The sequence below is a fragment of the Colias philodice genome, chromosome 21, assembly GCF_061535455.1.
Source record: "Colias philodice isolate Cphi_HAF_F1 chromosome 21, ilColPhil1 Martin Lab GWU primary, whole genome shotgun sequence".
Taxonomy (NCBI): domain Eukaryota; kingdom Metazoa; phylum Arthropoda; class Insecta; order Lepidoptera; family Pieridae; genus Colias; species Colias philodice.
Window position 1 is genome coordinate 6,596,664 of NC_143106.1, and position 26,558 is coordinate 6,623,221.

Here is a 26,558-nt window from a genome sequence, read left to right on the forward strand (position 1 = left end):
GAACGTAAATAATGATGGTGTTTTGTTTTTCATAAGCAATAAAATTAATACATATATAAAAATCTGGCATAGCCTCTTTACACTTGTACTGAGCCCAAGTTTGTCAATACGGGAATAAGATTGGACAGTAAAAAAATATAAATACAACACAAACCACTTTACGCGTCTACACTCTACATCTGAAGCTAGCCCTCGAAGCTTCTACTGCTCACATATTCAAGGTACCCGACTGTCATTTGTCACCACGTAAAACGTATATCGGCGATCAATCGACTCCTGCTAATTTCCCGTATAAAAGACGTAGCTATGCAATATCGAGACGGTGTTACTCGTAAATAACGTTACATTTTGGCTCCGGTCCACGTCACCGCGGAACGCTGACACACTGTCTCGGTTTCTTGCTAAGGCTGTTCACACGATCTGTTGTTGACAAGCGATTTTAGACACGCTAATGCGACCAAGCTTTCTGATTAATTACGACAAACGAGTTACAGTTATTGTTCTGTAGTTTTATTTTTCCGAATGTCGCTGTGTTTTTATCGTTCTTCGATTTCTTCAAAATTACTAGGTAATTGATCGCGCTATTAGGATTAACTTGTCATTATTTAGACTTGTTTTGCACATAACATTTATTAATGGGTTAATTATTAAATTATATTTATTTAAGCTTAGAATATACAGTCAATTAATATTTTTTCCATAGTGGTTTACTTCCTCTTTCGGTCTAATTAACAAAGAAAGAAATAAAAAATCGCTCATCTGTGCAATTTAGATTTAAAAATTTCGGCATTCGAATTTCGTTGTCCTAATGAGGCAGACGCTAATTAAAATATATTATGTTTGAATAGCCTTAAATATAAAACGGTTTTATCCAACATCTCGACTTTTATCAGGGTAACCATCGAAAAGTTCAGACTTTAAATTGTGAATTTTAACGTTCATTTATATTCATACTTATATATTATTTAAATGTTTATGTGGGATCAGTTTCTGTGTCAACTATTTTTAATGCAACCTCCCAGTATTATTCACTTTTCACTCGACTGCAGAAAGGAAGTCTTGAAAACTTGTTCTACATTTGTGTCTTAATTTTTTTTTATAATCTGGGCCCGCACTACACTTCGTAGGTCTTTGTACTTGTGATTTAAATTTTAATTAAGAGTACCTATGTAGGTTTCTTGTAACACGTGGTTTCATAAAGTTCTTGTATTAATTTGAACGTAGGTACGTACGAAATTAATTACATTGCAACATATTTCCACTTTTATAATACAGAATTTGCGGGAGGTCGTATTTGTTAACGTACTCTAGTGAAATTTAACACATTGCTACCTTTGTTAAAAGATACAATGAATCGAAATTTGATATCTATGAGACTAGCCCTGCGCTACTGTTCTCAGTTTGAAATTTTGTGGTTTGGTACGTACGATTCGTAAATGTAGCTCAGGTAAAATATTATTTTGAAAATATTTTTTGGTTGCTCGTTTAAGTAACAGCTTGGAACATAATTCCATAATTCTACATATTCTTACATATTGTTAATGGGAAAGTTCTATGGTTCTATTAAGTTCTATGTTGCTGTTTTATTGGCTTATTAATATGTATTTCAGATAAGGGACAGATAAAATACATACTATTTTTAAGCTTTGTCAGTAAAACTGCGAAACAGATAACATTCATTACGTAAAATATTTTGTATTGCCAATCGATTTTAATTCCCTAAGAAATTCATCGTCATTCATTATCCACGCATTTGAATATAAATATCCCAGGAATCACCAGAACTAGCAATTTCGCACAACTAGTCATAACGTATAACTAAAATGAAGATTCATTGCACATGATTAATTTGTTCGCACCTCATGTCGTGACATATTGTTCACCTTCAGCATAAAATCAGCGAATCTTTTCTTGGATATAAGACGGAAGAAATAGAAAATACAAATTCGCGTGTCCCTGCGGTTTCTGACAATTATATAATCTATGTAATATAGATACGAAAATAAAGCGAGCACGTTAAATTTAACGCGTGAATCACCAATGTTTACAAAGTACAAAATTTACAAAACGGATAATAATCAATTGTGCTATATATCCATTACAGACAAAGCTCCATCTGTGTTACATATTGAGACCTATCAGCTCTGTACTTATAGATAAATATCCCTGACAACAAATGAACGAATCACTAAAAATGCTCTCCAGTGTGCAAGGTAGCCTTGGAACTAATGATTCAGCGACCAATAGACCGAAACATTGTTACGAAATTTATTACGTGATCGCAAACATTGACTTTGTTTTTCTGATTACTATCTGTGCCTAATATAAGACTTCTGGCCTAGATTACACTAATTATATGGATCACTCCCAGAGAGTGTAAAACGCAATTAGTTAAACAGGGAATTTGTATGTAGACATTATGTATATAATTCAAATGTTTAAATCTTATTGAAATATTCCTTAATTCCTTTTATGTAAGTTTCCCAGCGTGTACACTGGAGAGGGGCGAATATCAATGTACGAGAGGTCAGTTAAGTGTTGCGATCGAAATTTTAATAGTGGCCGTGACCGTGGTCAGAGGTTACTGAGATAAAATTGACGCGATATGTCATTACGTATTTGCTTTTTGTTCCAGCGATCGCCAGACACGGCAATATACATTTAGTAGTAGTGTATCTAATATTGCCTATATGAACTTGTAACTAACTAATAATATATTATTGAATGCGGTTACCCGGTTGTAACTTGTATGTACATTATTCATTTTCATTCACTAAATAGATACCGGAATATTTAAAAGTTCCAAGATCGCTTTGCGTGTTCGAAAGAATATCCTCCTCACGCATTGATTTTATTTAAATTACCTTGTTTTTTGCCGCTTAGAAATTCAATGAAGTACACCCAATCTCGTTACATAACCTTCGTTTTACGATTGGTTTTCAATAGCTAGTCCAATGATAGAAACAACTGTTAGAGACGACTAATTACTTTGAGCGTTTTTGTGATACGTCGTTATCTTATCAATGCTGAGCTAATGTTACTTTCAAATTGTTTTGTATCTACTGGTGGAATTTCATTACGATGCAGCTTTGCTGCGAAATACTGTTATACAGCTGTCATCGTTACAATTTATAAAACAAAGTGATTATGCAGTATAAAAGTCGATACTTTGAAATCGTATAAGTAAGCGTTTATTTTTAATTATATCTAGAGCAAAACTCGTTATTGACATGTCAGTTAAAAATGTATATTGTTTGGTGTTAGTGATTATATGAAGCATTTTGTGTGGTTACAGAATAAACATGTGGAGACGTTAGATGACGGCCAGTTGCGTGCCTTGCTGGATGAGGCTATCACCTACAAGTGTCCCAAAGATCGGGAGGGGAAAAGCAGTTTATTTAAGGTACGACTAACATAGCACCACATTTTATGTTACATATTTCACTAATGTATCTTCATCACGAAATTCTGTTTGTTAGGTACAACACATACATATAATTTAGTGATAAAGATATCATTAGAATTAAATAATCCTGATTCTTACAATACAGTTTATATTCGATTGTTAATTTGTGTCATAACATAAGTGTAAATTTATACTCGCGTGTTTTGTTACATATTAATAATATCCATTGAAAGAATTGATGAGAACATTTGCACGTAAAAATTACGCATTTTCAAGCATTCCTTAGAAAAAACAGTTTTAAGTGTATGTAGGTAGATAAAATTAACCGACAACTGATAATAATTTGTGCATTTGTAGAATATTTTGGTTTTAAAAAGACACATACTCAAAATGTAATTAATAGATAATTTTTAAAGACAGACAAGAAGATTCTATTTGTCTAATTTGAGCTGAATTTTTTCTTAGTGCCTTGAAAGCAGGATAATTTGCTCAGAGAAAACAAGATGAATATGATAAACAGCGTAACTTTGATAACAAAAATTTTACATAAAAACTCAGATTGATTAGGATAAAAATAACAAAACCTATATCTCACTTAGGAACAATGCACCTTTGTACTGGCGGAAATATTTCCAAATACCCATGAAATAGTATTCCATTGCAAATAAACGAGCAAACATAAAAACGAATCTGTCCCCTTCACAACGCTACTGTAGAAGCCAATACGTGTCAAACGTTAAGCTCGTGCGAGGGCTGTCGCGCTTCACAAATACGCATCCGATACAGGAGCTCCTGGAGGAGGTGGAGCAGGACGAGGAGGCGTGCGAGGCGGCGGCGCGCAGCTGCGGCGCGCGCGGCGGGCGGCGCAAGGGCGGCCGCCGCGAGCACCACTCGAGCCTGCAGGACCTGGTGGCCGCGATGGCCGCCGAGCCGGCGCCGCGCCGCCGCCCGCACCACCCGCACGGCGCCAGCAGCGTGTCCGCGCGCACGCACCACGGCGGCAGCCTGCCCTCTGGCGTCGATACATGTAAGCTTGAACACAATGTTCTACAGCTTCCTCTGTCGACCGGGATATGTGTAAGCGTACTGGAATGTTCTAGAAGTTTTTTTTAGAATCTGTCGTTTTCAGGACATGTGTTTCCTGCACATTGTCCATAGCTTACCAAGGCAGGATTATGCCGTTATAAGTATAAATGATAAGTGCTTTGATGTGTCTAATATTGCGAATGTTTTAATGGTATGGTGGGGATACTCTTTTCCTTGTTCTAGCTCCTGTAACAAACTATAAAGGTATTTCCTTTGCGAAACAACATAGCGGAAACTATAATTAATGAAATCCCACTATATTATTACTATTTTATACTTATTTTCCTTGTTCTAATCCAGTGGCATTATTACGATTATTGTCTCCAATTTAAGTTGTTCAAATCAAGCAGGTAACATCTAACAGCGTGCTGGATTATGTTTTTGGTACGAATAAGCTTCCCGCGCGCACGCCTTGCGTTCGTACGCGATAAGTAGTTGTAAATCAGCTACCTATACAGGGTGTAAGTATTACAGATAACAAAAAACTTTAAACCTTAGAGTATAGATAGTATCTATAGAGCGCGAACAACCAAGTGGGAACAGTAGGCACAGGTGGGAACAACACGACGTTCCCGCCGCGCGCGCTCGTAGTCGTGGTTGAGTGCTGACGAAGTGCGTTGCTCTTGATTTTTATTCATATCTAGGAATAAACATGGTGAAATGTGCAGTTATATCTTGCAAAAACGATACTAGAAAATACACAATATTTAAATCCAGTATCACATTTCATCGGTAAATCGATTGTTATACTTATTTTTATGAAAATAAATCTAGCATCGCGGGGGTGAGAGGGAGGTGGGAGGCGGACACGCGCAGGCTTGCTCGTGCGCCTCACTGCCGCCATGTTATCGTAGTGATGTGACCTGATCAACGCTGTACTCGATATAAAGTTTACTAGAAGAACTATATTTTAACAAATTATTTATTTAACTTTAAAATTAAAACTCTTTTAAAAATGTATTATTATAAATAAATTTGTGGTGGGTTTTGTATCATACACTTTCTAATATTATGAATGCGAATGTATTATAGTGTAAATGTAAAGTATGTAATTTTACGATATATTTTCTGAACAGCTAAATTGATTTTGAAGATTTTGATAGTAGAATGGATAATTATATTATATGTATATATATTATATTATATAGGAATATTATTTATTATATTATCATTTTAAATTATTAATTATTTCTTATTTTAATTTAATATTTTTAAAACATTATTATTATTGTTTGATTTATTATTAAAGAAATAGCACTAAATCCGACCTTTTATTTATTAACTTTATTATTTAAAAAGTACTCACGTTTTTCTGATATTCCAATTAAACATATTTTTTTAAAGCACTTATAATTAATAGAAGAAATATTCAAACGGAATAAACAAACTTAATTCAGTTGGTAAACAAATTTAAAATTACATATTTATACTTTATTCATATATTTTTCCTTTAATAACTTATTGAACATAAAATTTACTTATGATACATATTTATTTACATAACTTATCGATAGTTCAACACGCAATTGATACCTACCCATCCCTATTTGTCACACACACATCGATATAGTATCTATAGCTCATGTGCCTACGATGCGCACTAAGCAATTTGTGCAATACACGCGCTCTATACTATTGTATTAATAAATACTCTAAGCTTTAAACTGATATCGAAAGTACTTAACCTAATGAGTAAAATGGCCGTAATAATTTTTTAAAAATAAATCGAGAAATATCAAAAAAATTATCTTTATACCCTCCCATACATTAAGTATGAAATATGAATAATGAATATCCCATATACATTTAATATGAAAGATTTTAGTTTTCTTTTTCTTTTTTGGTTTTCTGCTTTAATTACTTCGCAAATATATTTTCCGGACATTCACGCATTTTCCGGATATTTTCCGGGGATTTTCCACGGTTTTTCCGGAAATTTCCACGCATTTTCCGGATATTTTCCAGACATTTCAGAGCATTTCCCAGGCATTTTGCGGTTATTTTCCGGGAATTTACCAGGCATTTTCCGGGAATTTCCCATGAATTTTCCGGGGATTTTCCGAGCATTTCCCGGGGATTTTCCAGACATTTACAGATTATGTCAGGGAAATGTCCGGAAAATGCCTGGTAAATATCTGGAAAATACCCGGAAAATGCGTGGAAATGCCTGGAAAATCCCCGGAAAATACCTGGGAAATGTCCAGAAAATGTCCGGAAAATTCCCGGAAAATATCCGGAAAAACGTCACTTCAAATTTGCGAAGTAATTAAAGCAGAAAACCAAAAAAAGAAATGGAAAGCTAAAATCTTTCATATTAAATGTACAATGGGATATTCATATTTCATACTTAATGTATGGGAGGGTTTAAAGATATTTTTTTTGATATTTCTCGATTTATTTTTAAAAATTTATTACCGCCATTTTACTCATTAGGTTAAGTACTTTCGATATCAGTTTAAAGTTTTTTGTTATCTGTAATACTTACGGAAAAATCGCCTGTGCACACTTAACGAATACACCCTGTATATGTATATAGAACATTAAAGATTATTTTATGTGAGACAGTATCCTCATTAGCACACTACATTTGCAGCTTTCCTGCTAAGCGAGGAGCCGACCCGCGGCGGCTACCTGGCCACAGTGCGCTGCGTGAACCCGCCGCCGCTCGCCGAGCGTCGCGTGTCCGCGAGCGACGCCAACGCGCCGCCCGACGTTGAACTAGTTACCAGGTAAGACTGGGGATCATGCGAAATTGGGACGGATGTTGATATTTCTGTGTTGAGAAAATTTACGACACATAATTTTTAATTTTAATTTGTTAAATTCTGTACAAAAAAGTTTTAAGCAAAACAAGGAAAAAATATAACCAAGTTTAAAAATATAATGAAGTAACCCTAAATTTAATATTATCTTTAGAACAAGACAAATAATGTTCATATTAATTAAATGTAAAGTACGAATAAGCATAATTGCACGCCTCATAAGCGAAGCGTTGAGGTGGGTACTACTGTCACTTCGCGCAAAACATCTGATTTTTCAAACTTAAAATGTCTTTATGTATCATACATTGCACTTGTAAGATAATACATACACACACATATTAAGAAAAAACACTATTTTTAACGTTCATGATATTTTTGATGTCATTTTTGTTATTTAAACTAGTTAAAAAACAGTTTAAAAAAGTTCTGTCTTGGACGTCCGTGTGTCTGTATGTGCGGATCCTTTTTCTTGTTAACACGATAGCGACCGAAATACTTTACTAATCGAGTCTTTTTTTTTCTCTTACGCTTGAGTATGCTCAGGAATAGAACCCTTTCATTTTTCAGGGTCTGATTCGATGTGGTTTAATTGTTATTAAATAAACAAAAATAATAATTAATAAATAATTATTAAAAAAAAATTATGAGGCGTGCACTTTTGAATTTTCCAAACTTTTTTCTTTTATCAGCGAAAATTATGAAAATGTGACCCAACCTTTATTGGGTTAAAGTCCTTCAAATGAATTATAACTGTTAATTAAGTTGCGAATATGTAAACTATAACGGTAATAAGATGTAATAAAATGCGATCATTACACATTTAGTCTGCATTCATAAACGGACGCAAATAGATTGAAAAATATCTTAAAAATTATTTCGGATATCGATCTTTCAAATTGACGGTAGATGACCGTTGAATTAACCGTATTGTGATATAATAGTAAACAGTTTTCATAAATCATTTTTGATACAAGAAATAAAACGTGTAACTAAATAAAATTCTGAACTATTCATATATTGTCGGTATCATCTATCACAGTACGGTCAAATGTGGCTACTTGACCACATTTTTTTACTTTTTCTTAGCTAACTTATTTATGTTAAACTTTTATTAACATTTTATGATTTGTTCATGTCATGAATGATTTCATCATTCACTTTTAGTAGGTATTTCTTTAAAATATATTGAATCTGACATTATTTACAAATAAACGTAATACAGGTCAAGTTGACACTGATGTGGTATCTTGACCTTGCACATCAGTTTTCATAGGTAGATGCTTAACATTCTTGTTTTAGGCTAAGGTGCTATTACTTTTTAAGTCTTCGACTTTTTAAATATTGCAGCCCGAAGCTTTACAATAAACTGTTAGGCTCTGGCTACCTGGTCAAGTTGCCACGGGATTTGTAATGATTTCATACAAAGCATTACATGTCGGATAGGGTTGTCACAAATAAGACACAAATTTTAATGAACTATTTATTTATTAAACTAAATTTAATACATATGTATATGTATATTACTTAATACTTATAGGTATTTATAATAAAACTAGGAAGACATCTTGGAATAGACTAACTTTATTAATTCATTGCACAGTACACAGACAGTGTGACCAGTTTATGCTCATAGATAATAAATGCTATTTTGTTACAACAGATACAATAGAACTTATTTCTAACACCCTCTCTTAACAAAATACTCTGACAAAAAATTACATCTTTTGCTACAATAACTAAACGTTACAAATGCTTCAACAATAAAAACAATCAATTGAAAAACTACATATCTATTTTAATTAACTTCCCCTATTCCCATTTGTTCTATGAATTTATAATGTTTATTAACACAAAGTGACTTAGTAAATACATCTGCTGGCATAGAAGAAGTTTCTAAATAGTTAATTTTAATTTGGTTATTATCAACACATTCTCTAGCAAAATGATGGCGTACATCAATATGCTTAGTACGTTTGTGAATATTTGACCTAAATCTTTAATCTTGAAATTTGCTTCTAATACACTTCTTAACTTTTTGTAAGAATTTACACAGTTATAAAAAACAAAAAAATCATCAACTAATATAGCTACATAAATCTTTACATTATCATGACATTTAATAAATAAACAGGGTTCATATTTAGATTTCTTGAAACCTAACTTTAACAAACAAGATTCCACTTTCATGTACCAAGCTCTAGCCGACTGTTTAAGTCCATATATAGCCCTTTTTAATTTTAAAACTTTATTATCGCAATTTATGAAATTAGAATATTCTGGTATTTCCATAAATACACATTCATCAATATTACCATTTAAAAAAGCTGTTGGTACATCCAAGTGATTCATTTTTAAATTTTGTTTAACACTTAAAGCAAAAAGTAGTCTTAAAGTAGAATAACGCAATACAGGTGAAAAAGTTTCATTATAATCCATACCTTTAATCTGGGAGAAGCCCTTAGCTACTAGTCGAGCTCTGTACCGCACTATACCACTATTATCACATTTTTTCTTAAACACCCACTTACACTGCACTATTCTATCAGCTTCACTCCTGTCTACAAATGTCCATGCTTCATTGTCACTGAAAGCTTTCAATTCATCCATCATCGCTTGTCTCCACTGTTCCTGATCTGGTCCATTCATCGCAGATTCATAACTCAGTTCTTCATAAGTTTCCAGGTTTTCCAGAATACATAGATTGGTCATACCATATCTTTCTACTGGCTTTCTCTCACGTTTCCTAACTTGCTGTACCTGAACTTCTTCATCTATGACAGAGTCTTCATCGGCTACTGATTGATAAGAATCATCTTGGGATGTGGATGTATCATTAACATAAGTTGGATCATTAGGATTTGAGACTAGGCTATCTGATGAACATTTTTCTTCTTCTAAGTTTTCATTGTTCTCTAACTTTTCTTCACTATTATTTACTACTACCTGAGCTTTGTCTGATTCTGTCTTCTCCATGACTATCACATCTCTGCTCGTAGTGATCTTTCTAGTTTTTGGGTTATACAATCTGTATCCTTTAACATTATCTGGATATCCAACTAATATCAATTTATCAGCCTTTTTATCCCATTTTTGTCTTTGTGCTTTGGGAACATGTGTCATTACCTTACTGCCAAAAATTCTAACATTGCTTAGGTCTGGTTTCTCACCTGTCCACCTCTCAAATGGGGTCATCATGCCTAAACTGGCGGCTGGTGTCCTATTCTTTAAGTATACTGCAGTATTAACTGCTTCACCCCAAAAACTTTTGTCAAGGTCAGCTTCAAACAACAAGCATCTTGCTCGTTCAACTATAGTTCTGTTGAACCTTTCCGAGAGTCCATTCTGCTCCGGAGTGTGAGGATTGGTCTTCTGATGAACTATACCGACTTGTTTCAAGTAATTCTCCATCTCATGTGAGCAAAATTCACCTCCATTGTCGGTTCTCAGCTTCTTTATCTTGTTTCCTGTTTGATTCTCAACTAAACCTCGAAATTCTTTGAAATGCTGAAACACCTGGTTCTTTTCCTTCAAGAAGTAGACAAAAGTCATTCTGCTGGCATCATCCACAAACAGAAGAAAATACTTTGAATTACCAATTGACTTGGTCTCCATCGGCCCGCACAAATCTGAGTGTACTACATCCAGTAGGTTTTCACTTCTATGGTTGGCTGATGGGAAGGGTAGACGTGACTGTTTCCCCTCACAGCACACTTCACAATTCTGTATCTGAATGTCAGCTTTCTCTTCAAAAGAAACACCTATCACAGCACCTTCATTCATTTTTTGTAAGGACTTACTGTTTACATGTCCTAACCTCTTATGCCAGGTTGACATTGCCGATAATGAATTCTCTAATTTTCTTGTGTTTAACTTGTACACGCCATTAATCAAATCTGCTGTACCAATAAGCTTATTCACTTGATTGTATATTAAACAGACATCCTTTTTGAACACAACTCTATTGCCATTAACTATAAGTTGGCTTACTGACAATAAGTTTGTCGTGAGCTTTGGTATGTACAATACATTCTTCACAATCACATTGTACTGAGAATTGTTCACGCATGTCGTTATCTGTGTTTCACCAACACTTACTACAGGCACCGTCGTTTGATTTGCCACTACGATTTCTCTGTTATCGTGCACCGGTCGTGGTTGGAGTAAACATTTCTGATTCGACGTCATGTGCGCGCTTGCGCCCGAATCGACGTACCAGTCTTCTGTGCTATAACAACCGTTGAAAAACGCCGCACTAAAAGCATTTACTTGTTTATTTGCTTTTAATTCTGGACACTTGCTTTTGTAGTGACCTATTTTCTTGCAATTATAACACTTTATTTGTTTACTGCTGGTTGAAGCGTCATTGTATGACATTGACGTTGACGTTGATTTTTGCTTGCGGTTAGTGTTGCTACTTTTTCCCCGCTGATGTTTTGACAAAAAAGCAGTATCCGCTCCAGTTGTACCAACCTCCGAACACATATCAAGTAATTTTGTTTTTATGACGTCAGCGCTAATGGCGATTCCGGAATGTTCTATAGCCATTATCATCGGTGAATATTTTTCTGGGAGTCCAGCCAAAAGTAGCGATCCAATCCACTCGTCTGTGATTTCGAAACCAGTTCCCTTCAACTTCTGTGCTGTATCCACCACTCAAGCGCGGATCCAGGGGGGGGGGTCACGGGGTCATGACCCCCCCCTGGGCTAGGTCCACGATCTGAGTGGACCACTAATTTAATATTAACTTTTTTAAATTAACAAATTAATACTGTTCAACATGATGTTTTTATTGAATTTTGAGACATAAAAGTAATATAAAAACAATGAAATCAATAACAAACGGTAACGGAAGAGAATATAACAAAAATTATAGAAAAAGTTTATTAGGGTCGACCTGTGGTCGTTTATTATTTAAGGACAAAAAACAGGTTTTTCGATTTTTGAAAAAATCTATAACTGCGGAATAAAGTGTAATGGTAAAGTTGTATGTAATTAATTTTTTTTCTACAACTTTTGCTGTTACACTTTTCACACAAAACCTCAAATATCGAAATATCCCAGTTTTTGGATAAGACATAAAATAGCAAAAATTTTTTTAATGAACAATAGAAAATACAGTCAAATTACAACCAAAAATCGGCCAAATGCGCGTCGGACTCGCGCACCGAGGACTCCGAGCAAACATATTTTTTCATTATGTTGTTGTATGTATCTTACAATTTTGTTTAAAGGATTTTTTTCTTTATCTGTGCTTGTAAGTGCTTAAGTCGTTGCTTTTAACCAAATTTCAAGACTGTGTTCACGGGAAGTACCTTGTAGGTTTTGATTGATGATTCCCTTGCAAGTATAGTTGCGAATTACAGAAGATGCGGCTCTAATTGCTTTTTCTTCAGATTGCGTTGACATAGAATTTGAATTAATTAATAACAGATTTAAGTTATTATAGACCTGAGTTCTGATGTGAATATCAATTAAATACATGTATATTTTTATTTAATTTAATTAAATAATTAGGGTTTTCGCAGTTATTACTACATCTGTGCTATAACACGATACTTTTTACTCAATTTCAAGACTGTGTTTACGGGACAGGGTTCTCCCTGCAGGTATTGATTCCCTTGCTAATGTCGAAATCCTACGGTCTACGGTCCCTTGATGCTGTGAAAAATTCAAACGTTTTAACCAACAATCAAAAGATGCAGCTGTAAATGCTGAAATTTTTCGCAAAATTCGACACTCCCTAAGAAATCAAAACCTACAGGATAGTTCCCGAGTACACAGAGTCATGAAATTTAGTACAATCAAACGTCTTATAACGCAGACTAGCTTACCACCCGGGGCTTGCCCGCTTTTTCTAAATCCTTATAAATTACTAGATTTCCGCCCGCGGCTTCGCCCGAGTTTTCAAAGGAAAACCCGCATAGTTCCCGTTCCCGTGGGATTTCCGGGATAAAACCTATCCTATGTGTTATTCTGATGTATAAGCTATATTGTGATAAAGTTTCATTCAAATCCATTCAGTAGTTTTTACGTGAAAGAGTAACAAACATCCATACATCCATACAAACTTTCGCCTTTATAATATTAGTACTTAGTAGGATATACTATTCCACTTGAATCACTCTATCTTTAAAAAAAACTGCATCGAAATTCGTTGCGTAGTTTTAAAGATTTAATCATACATAGGGACATAGGCACAGAGACAACGACTTTGTTTACAAATTGTAAAAAGCATGAATTTTTCCTTAGATTATAATATAAAAAAATATTTTTAAAATATTTTAACTTAGGTACAACCCTGTTACTCATGACCGATGTATTAACTGACATGTATTAACTTGATATTCATACCAAAAACTCAAGTCTATAATACCTTTACGCTATAATAAAATCAAACTTCTATGTCAACGAATCAGAAGATAGTAAGCTACAGCCGTAAATGCCGAAAAATTTCGCAAATTTCGATATTCGCAAGGGAATCAAAACTCAAAACCTACAGGGTACTTTCCGTAAACTCAGAATCTTGAAATTCGGTACAAAGCAACATCTTATAGTACAGACACAGGAATAATTGCAAAAAATATATATTTTTCAAGTTTGTCTGTCTGCCTGTCCTGTCAAGACAAAGATGAAATTCATACCGAATACTCAAATCTACGGTTCCTTAAAGCTGTGAAAAAATCAAACTTATAAGCCAACGCAATCAAAAGATACAGACGTTTATGCTGTAAATTATCGCAAATTTCGACATTATCGCGAGGGAATCAAAATCTATAGGTATTACTGTACTACTTCCCGTGAACACAGAGTTCTGAAATTTGAAGGTCAGCACAGATGGAGGAAAAATTGCTAAAACATACATTTCATGCTTATCAACATTCGCAAGTGTTGCCAGGAATAAAAACCTACAGGGTACTTCCCGTGAACACAGAACCTTGATATTTAATCTTTATTTAATAGAAACTTACGTCTTATAGCACAGATAAAGGAAAAATTGCTAAAAGCATAAATTTAATATTAAAACATATAAAAATGTTTGTACGGAACTCTTGGTTCGCGAATCCGACTCGCACTTGACCAATTTTTTTTAAATCTACATATCAATTAAATTACCAAAATATAGCTTTTGAAAATTGCCCACGTCTATGTGACCCCCCCCTGGCGCTAAGGCTGGATCCGCCCTTGCCACCACTTGAGATACATACGATGTCATAGTTTCACAGTTATCGAGACGTATTGAAATTAATGTTCGAAGCAAACTTATTTTTCGTTGATATCCCGAGTCATCAAATAACTGTTTCAACTTTTTCCATACACCGCCCACTGTAGTCTCACTCTTGATATGCACATATAATGAACAGTCTATCGTCATCACAAGTTTCGCTTTGGCTTTCTTCATCTCATTTTCACTGATGGCCGCCGGCACGTTTTCAATGTCAATGCCTTCCAGCAACAGAAAATTACTTGCCGCGAACGCCCAATCATCGTAATTTTCGCGTCCTTTTAACTTTGGCACATTTACTAAATAGCCTGACATCGACATTATTACTTTTACACGATAAAACTACTAGAAAAACTCGCAAATATGTGACTGGGCCCATAACCTAATAAAACTAGGAAGACATCTTGGAATAGACTAACTTTATTAATTCATTGCACAGTACACAGACAGTGTGACCAGTTTATGCTCATAGATAATAAATGCTATTTTGTTACAACAGATACAATAGAACTTATTTCTAACAATTTATTAATAGATAAGGAAACATTTATTTTTCATTAGAAATATGGTAAATCGTTGTCATCAAAGAGAGTAAGTATCTGGATTGTCCGAAATATGCAGCAAATTTATTGATTTTACTATGCAAAACTCGAAACAGATAAAAAAAGGAAAAAATGCAATCACGTTATTTTTTGTGTCAACCCTAGGCGTCGGTCAAGTTGCCACGCAGCGGTCAATGGCAACTTGACCTAACCTGAGGCATCAATGCCCAAGCAAATATTTCGACAGATGAGCCTAAAATTGGATAGTTCCCACTGTAAAATCAATCTGTAGGGTTTATTACACAACATATCAAAACTGTACTCACCTGAGATGTGCAGTTTAATACTGACACCGGCAAAAGATCCTTAGTCACAGTCACACTTCGATACGTTATATTGCGAGAACCAACAGCGTTACCGCTTTAAAATTAAAATATGTTGCCAATTAATATTTTAAAAACCTACCAACATCGATACGTTAGGTCAATTTGCTTTCAATTCTACAAAATTTGATATTTTGTTGTTAAACGGAAGGTGTGGTCAAGTTGCCAAGTAAAGGTCAAGTAGCCACATTTGACGGTACTTTACAATAATCTAATTCGTAAATACGTTCTCAAATGAATGACGTGACATTGGTTGTCCACAGACGGAGTAAGCCAATGTTCCCGATGACGTACACGGCACGGGCGACGCTCGAGATCGGCAGCGGCAGCGTGTGCTCGGGCCGCGCGGTCACCACCACCACCGCGTCCAACCAGGTGCGTACCACCACTCTCCCGCCGCGCCCCCAGCGCGCTTCCTCCGCGCCCCTCGCCCCCGCCGCGCCCCTCGCCCCCGCGCCCCGCGCCCCCGCGCCCTCGCCCGCACCCCCCGCGCGCCCCGCCACCGCCGGCCCGTACGACAGCCAACTCAAACTGATGAACGTTTTCACGCGCGACGCCCGTCCCCCCGACAGTGGTGGTATCGCCCGGTATACGGACACACAGGCCGGACCCGGTGGACCGAGTGGACCGCGCGGCTCCGACCGCAACCATGTCGGATACGAATCCGATACAGAACATGAGCGATGGACGCACACTGTCGAACAGTGGTACGAAAACTTGGCGCATTATGCGCAGCCCCAGATTCAAGATCGCGTATTCTATAATTGTAAACGACAGACTGATGCGGCACAAAACGAGTTCGAGGTGTATTCAGATAATAAAAGTATTAAGAATGTTTCGGAAGCGGTTATTTTTGATAGTAGTCCTACATTTATAGATAGAGCCATTGATAACTCAAAGAGACAAGGCAAAACTGTTAAACAGAGTAGTGTATCGAATGTTAACCATTATGATAAATCTGATAGCATTCCATTAAACGTGCTAGACAACAAAAACAGGGTATTAAGATTAAGTGATAGTTACGAAAGTGATATTAGTCTAAGAAAAATATATAGAGATAGGGTGGGTAATGACTTAGTTCCTCCAAAATTATCAAATATAGTTAACCCTAAAAATATTAGACTTATGACTATAGCCAAGCCTAAACCGTTAGAAGATCTGAAAATAGAAACTGAATCTAAGGCGATACCTCAAGAGAAATCCTCGTCGAAAAACATAATTATAGAAAGTGTTACTCCTCACACAGAAGATGCATTAAATGAAGCAGGTGGAAGTAAAGAACAGAAAATAAAAGAAATTGATGTACCTGTTCGTGCATCGAGCCCAGAAAAGTGTGAAGAAAGTGATAAAGAGACTGATTTTGAAACAATCCCAAAACTTAATAAGGAATATGTGGAGAATGAACCGCTTAAAAAGCATGGCGAATTCAATAAAGATATAGAAATAGATATCCACGTTAATAAAAATGAAGTATCCGTTCAGGCATTGGGCCCGGATAAATCCGTAGAAAATGAAAAAGAGACTAATTTTGAAACAGTCCCAAAACTTAATAAGGAATATTTGGAAAATGAGCCGCTGAATAAGCATGGCGATACCAATGAAGACACACAATTAGATAGTTACAAAAATGAAAATGTTGTATTCGATGTCACATGCGGCCTAGATAAATCCGTAGAAAACGTAGACTCTGGTTTAGAAAGATACTCAAAACCTAATGAAAAATACTTGGAAAATAAACCCCTGAATACGCAAGGAGATATAAATGAAGTCTTACAAGTAGATAGTCACATAAATGAAAATGTTGTATCCGATGTGGGCCATAGCCCAGATAAAGCCGTAGAAAATTATAAAGAGACTGATTTTGAAACAGTCCCAAAACTTAATAAGGAAAATTTGGAAAATGAGCCGCTGAATAAGCATGGCGATACCAATGAAGTCTTACAAGTAAATAGTCACATAAATGAAAATGTTGTATCTGATGTGACATTGGGCCCAGATAAAGCCATTGAAAATGATAGAGAGTCTAATTTAGAAATTCCAAAACCTAATGAAGAAAACTTGGAAAATGAACCCCTGCATACGCATAGTGATACCAATGAAGATATACAAGTAGACAGACAAAATTTCATTCTAGATAGCCAGTATAATACTGTGGAAATATTGGATTCTGTTAATGTTCAAACTATCACTAGTAACGAGCAAAGCTCTTACTTAGTTCTAGAAAATAATGTTATGGTTCAATTGAAAACTGAAAACAACGAACCATTATTGCTTGATGAACTTCCAAACAATTCCTACGTCTTTCTAACCTTTCCCGATGATCTCATGCAACCAGCTTTTAACATAAATAACAATACCGCTACTATAACAGAACTAAAAAATAATGAATCTGATAGTACAAGTAACCATATTGACAAACAAACCAAGAAATCTAAGAAGAAAAATAGAAAGAAACAAAAAGAAACAAACACTGTAAAGAAAGGATCGTCTATTAAGGACGCTTTAGAATTAATTATGTATAGCGATCCCTCGAAAACAAGCATTAACAACAAAGGGGTGTCTAATAACGAAACAGAGAAGGTAGGAGCTTTAGTATTTCCGTGTGCTTTAAGTGGCGCGCGTTGTAGAGAGGTTACTAAGGAAACATTTGTTAATTTCAGGTTGACTCTGCTATACCATTTAGTTGCATCACAACACCGGAGGTTGTGGCAAGTTGCAACACGACGTCCACTACACAGTCCACGGTCGCTGTCGATCCGAAGGTGAATTCTAGTAATTTAGGCTTCCTGCTGTATTTCCAATCTTCTTTGCCAGTAGTTGATCTATAACTCACACCGTTTACCTTTTCAATACTTTGCATATTAATTATTTGGTGTATTTTAACAATTTATAAAATAATTTTACAACTTTTTTAATACTTTGTACACATTCATGACATTCATTGATTAACTCAAATCGATTACATTCACACTTACTAGCATGATATTTCCGAAGATATAGGAGCTGTTATGTTATTGATGGCGTTTGATCGATTCCATAAAAAGTGAGTTGGGCCACAGACCACCAAACCTAATATGTACTACGCAAAGGGCGCTTTGATTTATTTTTTGTTTGACTGTTCTCATGAATATTCTTCTTCTATCTTAACGACTTGATTTCGAAATAATTCTTAATTTTCTCATATTTTATCTAGGTCATTCTCAAAGTAGTTATTTGATCAATTCATGGATTCATTTGTTAATTTCTATTTTATTATTTTGTAGTTTTTATCACTATTTCAACAGCAAAAATAGAAGACTAGGAGTTCCCGGGTTCGACTCCCAGGATTTATGTAATTTGGTTTGCTCACTGATACACTTGGAACTTACATAGTTCCTCAATTAGTCGAGTAGGCTCCACCCCATATTAGGTGGCGGAAAGTGCGTACACGAGACGCGTGGCACAACGCTAGTGCGTTTCGGTTTAGCGGTCTGTGGCCGGCGCTCAGTCGTGTGGTGTGCAGCCGCTGCAACTGGACTGGGGCTACCACCCGCCCGCACAGGTACCGCATTCCGACACGTACATGTGCTGTCAGTGTAAACGGTGTGAGGTATAGTTTGCTAAGCCTACTTGCGACTGTCGATGTGTAGTTTGATGTTTGTTCTATATTTATTCGGTGTTGTTTTGACTCAGCAACAGCCCCGCAACGTGTTAACGACGACCACCTTCAGCGGGCTGCCGCTCGCGCGGCCCAACTACGGCTCGACCGCCTGTTCGTCCGCGGACGACTACAAGGTACGTGCGGCCCGGGGACGGTTCGCCGTTCTTTCGTCCACAGCTTGCCTCCTTCATGCGACACGCTTCTGCCCGTTCACGAGAATGCACATTAAAATGTAACACGTCACTCACGCAATAAACATTGCTGCGGTCGTCTTCATCGCGATGAGCTATTTGTAATGACGCCCCCGATTCTAAAACGACTAACGGTAATTTTTCCTTTTCATTCAGGTGCCTATACTCACTGTGCACTACCGTTTACAGAAATCTCTAGACGAAAACGGCAACGCGGTACACGGATTCGGTTCGCCCGTATCCGGATCTAGTCAACACAAGAAGCCGCGGAGGAAAAAGTCGTCGAAAAACGAGACCGTCATCAAGTCGCACCAGATCGACGGTTACCAGGGCAACAAGGACCTGAACGAGGTGTTGCGTTTTATCGAATCGAACGCGGACGGCGCCCGCGCTCACAAGATGGGGCGCAAGCACAAGGACGACTGCGACGACAAGGGCAAGAAGCGCTCCGCCGAGCGGCGCAAGGACAAGGGCGCCAAGATCACGCGCGCCTCCTCGCTCGAGGAGCTGTCGCGCACCAAGCTCGAGGACCTCACCGCCAAGGGCGCACCCGCCAAGCCGGAGCGCCGCTCGTGGGGCGACGACGCGCGCGCCGCGCTGCTGCTGCCCGACGACGAGCTCACGGACTTCCAGACGGTCACCAAGCGCCGCAAGCCGCGCCGCCGCGCCGACGAGCTGCCGCCCGCGCCGCGCCCGCGCCCCGCGCGCCGCGCCTCGCCCTCCGCGCCCTCCGCGCCGCCCTCCGACCGCTCCGACTCCAACGACGACATGGACTCGGTGCACTCGCTGCCTGCCGACGCGCCGCAGTCGCGCCCCAAGCCGGCGCCCGCGCCCGCGCCCCCCGCGCCCCCGCCGCCGCCGCCCGCGCCCACCGCTTCGTACGCGGACATCGCGCGCACGCGGCACAACATCCCCGACTTGATCGAGTCATGCAACTTCTACGCGGAGGGCGACGGCGAACAGAAACAGGAGCCGCCGCCGCCTAACCCGAAAGTCACCCCGCCCGTCGCCGCCGACGCCGTCGACTACCCGGCTCTGAACGCGAGGCGGCCGCGCGACAAACCGGCCGCGCCGCCCGCGGCCCGCGTTCAGCGGAAGGAGCGGCCGGAGACGGGCCGGCCGGCCGACATGCCCGCGCCGGACGTGGTGGCGGACCGGCGGCCGCCCGTCATTCTGCTCGACTCGGAGGCTCGGCCGCGGGACATGGACGGCGTGACGTTCGGGTTCGACATCAACGAGCAGCTGCTGAGCGGCGGGGCGCGCCGCTGCGACCTGGTGCGCGACGCGCCCGAGGGCCGGGGGCGCGGCGGGCTGGCGGGGCGCGGGCTGGCCGTGCGCGCGGGCTGCCGGCCGCTGCGCTACGTGCCGCCCGACCCGCCCGCAGACACCGCGCATCTGCACCAGATCATCGACTATGTTGGATCCGGTGAGCGTGCATACATATTGTTTACGACATATTTAAATATGAATATACATAAAGACTCCGGTGACTATATATTTAAAAGTACTAACAAATAATACTGATGAAAAACTGCTAAAATTATATCTAATTAATATAATAATAAATAAATAAATATTTCGGGACAATTTTCACACACGGCACGATCTGATCCCATACTAAGCTTTCGCATGTGTTATGGAAACCAGATGGCTGATATGCATACATATATAATTTTAAATAAATACTTATATAGATAATTAACACCCAGACACAGAGCAAACATCTACGTTCATCACTCAAATATTTGCCCCGGGTGGGGATCGAACCCACGACCACGACCTCTGGCTTGGAAGGCAGGGCCACTACTAACCAAGCCAACCGGCCAGTCATATAATATGTATAATTAAAAAGTCTATGAATTATAAATCACCCTACTAACTTACTTTAACAGTCTATGATAGTTAAAAGTTGATAGATTATATGTATTTGTTTATAAACAAAATATATAAAATTTTGATCAATTTAAATACATTCCAGCATGGGAGGACGTGGTGCGATGCGGCGGTGGCAAGGTGCGCTACTTCATCGAGTAGCCGCGCCCTGAGCCACGCAGCGCTCGGGCAGCGAGTGCGAGCCCAACAGACTATAGTGTAGTGTACACGCGATTGAACTATTCGTACGCAGTGTTCGTGCGCAGAGTACGCGCGCATTGTACGTACGCAGTGTACGCAGTGGCGCCGCGGCCGCGTGTCAATGTTCTGCTTCGAAGTGTCGAGTACAGTGTACAGTGTGGAAGGCTAAAGTGTATCTAGTGAAGTGATCCTCTGTGCAATAAGAGCTTCGCTTGCGTGCGATCGCGCCGCGCCTCGACGTTTGCGACTTCGCTTTTAATCCAAAAATATATCATAGTGTGGCGTCGCTGTGAATACTTTCCTTTTCGCTTTGTAAATAAGTGTTAGAGATCCAAGAGCTTATTTGGAGCATTTAATCATTTCCTTTTCTGTGTCTACTGAAATCTCGGCTAGAAGCGTCGCCTTGGGAGGGAATGCAACAGGTGCTAAACCTCTATGATGGCTGAATTCAGCTCATATTGTGCTGGGTTATTGTTAATTTTTATGGGACAGGCAGAAATGCCTGATGGACATTTTCGTTTTATTTGAAAGCATGCTTATGTTGTTTATTTTGCTTGAGTTTTGTTATATAATCACAATTATATATAGGGTCTCTCTAACTATATTAGCTACTTGTATCTTATTTTGTTATGTATTTTTTAAGTTTTACTATTTTATACTAAAGTTTGGTTTATATAGTGTTATATATGATACATATTATATAATACAAAAAGTTTTATTCACATTTTAAATTGTAAGAGTTCATTTTATTGTCACACAAATATGTACTACATATTTATACTATATTTCCCACTGTGTTTGCTAATATTCCTAAAACATTAATTTTACTGTATAATTAATGTTTCTACAAAATGTTTTCTTTTTGTTGTGGGTCTCATCATATAATTAAAATAAATTATGGTTTTTTTACTACATTGTGCTTAAATGTAATGTAACGTTTGTGCAGCCTAAGGCGACAAGTATTCCACTTTATTAATAATTGTACACAAAGTATGCAAGATCCCTGTTCTATGTTATTTACAGAAATTCAAACATCAAAAGCAAAGATACTGCCTATGTTTTCAATTTTTTAATCTTAATGGTTCAATGTTTAAACATTACCTCTCATTTTATATAAGATATATTTGGAATATATTTATAACCTGGCAAAATAGATGTGTCTACAGTTCTACTTGAAGAATAATTTTCAGTTGTTAAATACACTTGTTACTGATTAGTTAATTATTTATCGATTGAAAGCTAGTCGGAAAATATTTCAGTTTGTCAGAAACATATTATTTTTATAAGTATAGATATTATTGATTGCTAAAAAATTTGTTCATGTAGTCGAAAGTGTATGTCCTAGTAATTAAATCGTGTTAATATGTCGTAAAATAAATTATTAATGTCTATTGTAAGCATAGAATAATACCTAAATGTGAAATTATGTAAATAAAGCTCAGTCATTAATAAGTCTCGCAAAGGACTTTAAGTACATCATATCTTGATTTTACTTTCCTATCGATCCTAAGGTTAATATCAAGTTTGTCGTTATAAATGGGTGTGTAATAAAAACTTGTCGTACTATATTATATATTTCATACATTCGTATTTCTGTGTAGACGTAATTAAGAATTTTACTTCTAACACATTCTTAGAACCATTTTAACGTAAGATGAGCTGATTTTATAAATAGTATACCCGAAAATTAATGTTTAACCCTATCCATCTCAAATTTATTTAAATGTGCATTGTAGCGATTTTAAAATTTGAGCTTACATATAACTATGACTTCTCCCTAGGAATTTCCAGGGAACACTTTCAATTGTGTCAAAACTTTGGGAACTGAAATACTCTAAGATTAATAAATAAAATTATTTGATTAAGGGCCGATTTTTCAATGCTTGGATAAAACTTATTCGTTGAATAATGTATAAAACTACCATTTTAATGAAAAATCGGCCCTAACGTGTGTGACATAATCTCACACATAAATCTTACAAATTGAATAACTTTGCAATATATATTTACAATGCAATACACAAAGTATCCATATTCATATCATTCTAATATTTTTAATTACAAGGCTAGCTGAATTTAATACAAGTTCAAAAAATAACTGTATATACAACAAACATCTGAATTGTATATTCACATAATATGAGCTGTTAAAATGTGTTGAGAGATAAACTACCTTTCTTTTTGGGTGTTAAATTCTTGATATTAACTGATATTTAATATAGTTATTGATTAATGTCCTTCTTTTCGTTTTTTTCATATTCCATGATGTCATTTAATGAAATTAATCAAACATCATTGTATCAAAATTTTCTTAATATTATAGGCATTGCGTGAGTTACTTGCTTTTTTAATTTACTGAATGTAAGAAAAGTTGTCTGTGAGTTCTCGTAATTATTGTTAATGGTAACATTTGCATTATTTCGTTAATGTGTTGATGTACTTGTGTGTTTAATCAATTTTTAGTAATATTAATGGGATATTTCTAAATTAATTGGAACCATGATCTTTTAAATTTATATAGCAAGTACACACACATTCAGTGTATATAAGTATCATTATTACATTTGTAGACCAGCATTTAATAAAAATATAAAAAAAAACAAGACTAAGAAAAGATGCACTTAATTTTTGAAGAAGTTATTAAGTCATTTGTATATGCTAGACTTTCTTGTAACTTTTGTAAGGGCTTTGAGAGTTTGGAGTTGACCTCGTTTTTATAAACAGACACATTTCTGTTAATTTGTAATATAAACTCACTTTGTGTAACATACTATGCTTTTATATTGTTAATGGTTTTCATTGATTTCATGAACAGAAGCTCATATCAAAGGTATAGAAATAAAATAATTTATTATTTCTTTTCCTTGTAAAATATGTAAATAGATATATGCGAAATCTATTTTAATTTTTATCATACTAAGTGATCGGTATTAGTTATTGTAGAACAGGTCTCAGGGCTAGTTTTACGAGAGCTCTGGCGGGTACTGCTTCCAAAAAATTACCAAAATTAATTATCTATATTTAATATATGAAATACAAGTTACTTTTTGTTTTATAAATATAAATCGATAGAAATCTTATATAATAAATAAATGACTATAGTCAATTTATAGTATTGGTTTTGTTATTATTTTGTACTTAAAAATGTATCATATTTAGCTAAATTTTATGTAATTTGTAAAAAAAATTCAACCATTTAGCAAAAAAAATATTGCCGGTTTCACAACTTCTGGATATGTTCTGGTTAACTATCTCTCGAGTAAAACAACAACAAATAATTTAAGAAATTTAACGTCAAAAAGTGTTAAATACGATATCAGGAACCTTATCAGCAAGTGGTGAAACCGGATCTTAAGCACCTTCATTGTATCTATTGAAGGAAAGCATACCTCGCCAGCTCTTTATAAAATGCTTGGAATTAATGTCATGTTTCAAAACAAAGCTTTTTCTTTTATTATGCTCTACTTCTTGAGATCTAAAATAATTTGTGTTAAAGAGGTTTATAAAAAATGTATAAAAATAGAAAAATTTGAGCTCATGTATGTATTTATATTCCCTTTGTAAGAATGAGTGATATCGCTTTGAAAAGCTATGGGCGAAGTATAAATGTATAAAACAAAATAATTAAACGGAAATAAACTTTTGTTCGTCTCATTCTCTGTTATCAATAATTATGTGTCAAAACAGCTATACTTACTGAGTGACTTATACACTATTTAAAATACATTAACCACCAATTAGTTATTTTTAATGTACTCAGGGATTGAGACAATTATTGATGACAAACATTTATTTTATATCGATATGGATAATTTAACTGATTTACACCTAACTTTCCCGATTCTATATTTTTACTCTGTTTCATATAGTTATTATGTATAAAATATTTAATGATCGAATAAAGAAGTCTTTATTTATACCTAATATAATATGTATCTAGTATTTGTTTTATACGTACGTAAAATGCAAAAACGAGTTAACCTTCAAAGTTACTATATTATCTTTATTTTGATTAAAACAGAGTAAAAGTTTAGCAACGTTTTTAAACTGTAAATGATTTAATTATATACCTAAACCATGCTGTAACCAACTACAATTTACAGTTATGTACTTTTTCACTGTTTCCGTTTTCTTAATAAAAATGTTGAAATGATGATTTATTTTATTTTATATTTTCCCATTTCATACAAAATATAGGTATGCGGGGATGGATAGTAATTTTTTAATTTTCCACAGAAAATTCCCCCACCGTATATGGTGGCTTCATTATTAGAAAAAAATACGTGTGAAATGCGCTGGATTCGCATTAAACCAAGTTGTAAATACGCCTTGCTGTTGCACTTATGTAAAGAAATTAGATTTGGAAGCTAATTAGCTAAAGCCAAGCTAGGAATTTTATAATAACACAATAGTAGGATAACGGATTTAATACAAAAACCAGAATCTATAGATTGCCGAAAGTAAAAACATTTTTTAAAATTCCTAAATCCTAAGTTATCGGTTTCTTGTAAGCAGGTGCTGATATCGGTGTTTTCACGGTGTACATTTAAAATCTATCAAGTTTATATAAATAAATATCTTGTTAAAAAAACAATATATGTAATTGGAAAAATTTTCTATGTAGGAACTATAATAATTAATTAGTCTAATTTAACGAAAACACTGTTTTTTGGTTTCTACCTATCTAAGACATTGTTCAAATCCTTAGATTATGAAATGAAAAGTTAAACCTATGAATCCTGCATAAAGTTACGAAATTTCACTAGGATAGGTTTGGTCAAAGAGTATAGTAACTATGTATATGGGTTTGGTCATATTGAAAAATATGAATTTTCTAAGGAATTGCAAATGTAATGCCGTTTTACGTAAGTACACGCTTACATCTATATACAGTTTTGTTTCGTAAAAATTGGTATAGTGATAGTCCTTAGTCAATTAAATTTTTTATACAATCCGTATAACGTATTCAAATTTATTTTTATACAAAACAGAGCAGGCATTCGACCGCAATCACACGGTGGTAAGTGTAGATGCGGTCGAACGTTTATCATGCCTGTCCTGAGAAATGCATATTCACTCTTGTCTAAAGAGGTGAAAATTATAGTTCTCAAATTTCAGGAAACACGGAAGGGAAATTCCACTCCTTTGCAGTTCGAATTAAAAATATCTCTCAGCGTTTAGTGCGTAATCAAGGTATATTCGGATGCACGTTCACCAAAGTGCACCCGATAAAAAATGGAAAGACATTCGCTC

The 26,558-nt window shown here is 36.3% G+C and overlaps 1 protein-coding gene across 2 annotated transcripts in view; it reads left to right on the top strand.

The window, feature by feature from the left end:
- LOC149478987 (uncharacterized) overlaps positions 1-25,458 on the top strand; it is a 33,993-nt gene extending 8,535 nt beyond the window's left edge. The window contains exons 2-9 of one of the 2 annotated variants that reach the window (XM_089708501.1): positions 3,296-3,403; positions 4,193-4,433; positions 7,086-7,221; positions 15,665-15,776; positions 18,062-18,163; positions 19,074-19,175; positions 19,389-20,658; positions 21,211-25,458. In XM_089708501.1, coding sequence (XP_089564627.1) covers positions 3,296-3,403; positions 4,193-4,433; positions 7,086-7,221; positions 15,665-15,776; positions 18,062-18,163; positions 19,074-19,175; positions 19,389-20,658; positions 21,211-21,266 — 2,127 coding nt within the window. In that variant the 3' untranslated portion in view covers positions 21,267-25,458. The remainder of the gene's footprint in view (positions 1-3,295; positions 3,404-4,192; positions 4,434-7,085; positions 7,222-15,664; positions 15,777-18,061; positions 18,164-19,073; positions 19,176-19,388; positions 20,659-21,210) is intronic. The other variant, XM_089708502.1, reaches the window with a different exon arrangement.
- The last annotated feature ends 1,100 nt before the right edge of the window (positions 25,459-26,558 follow it).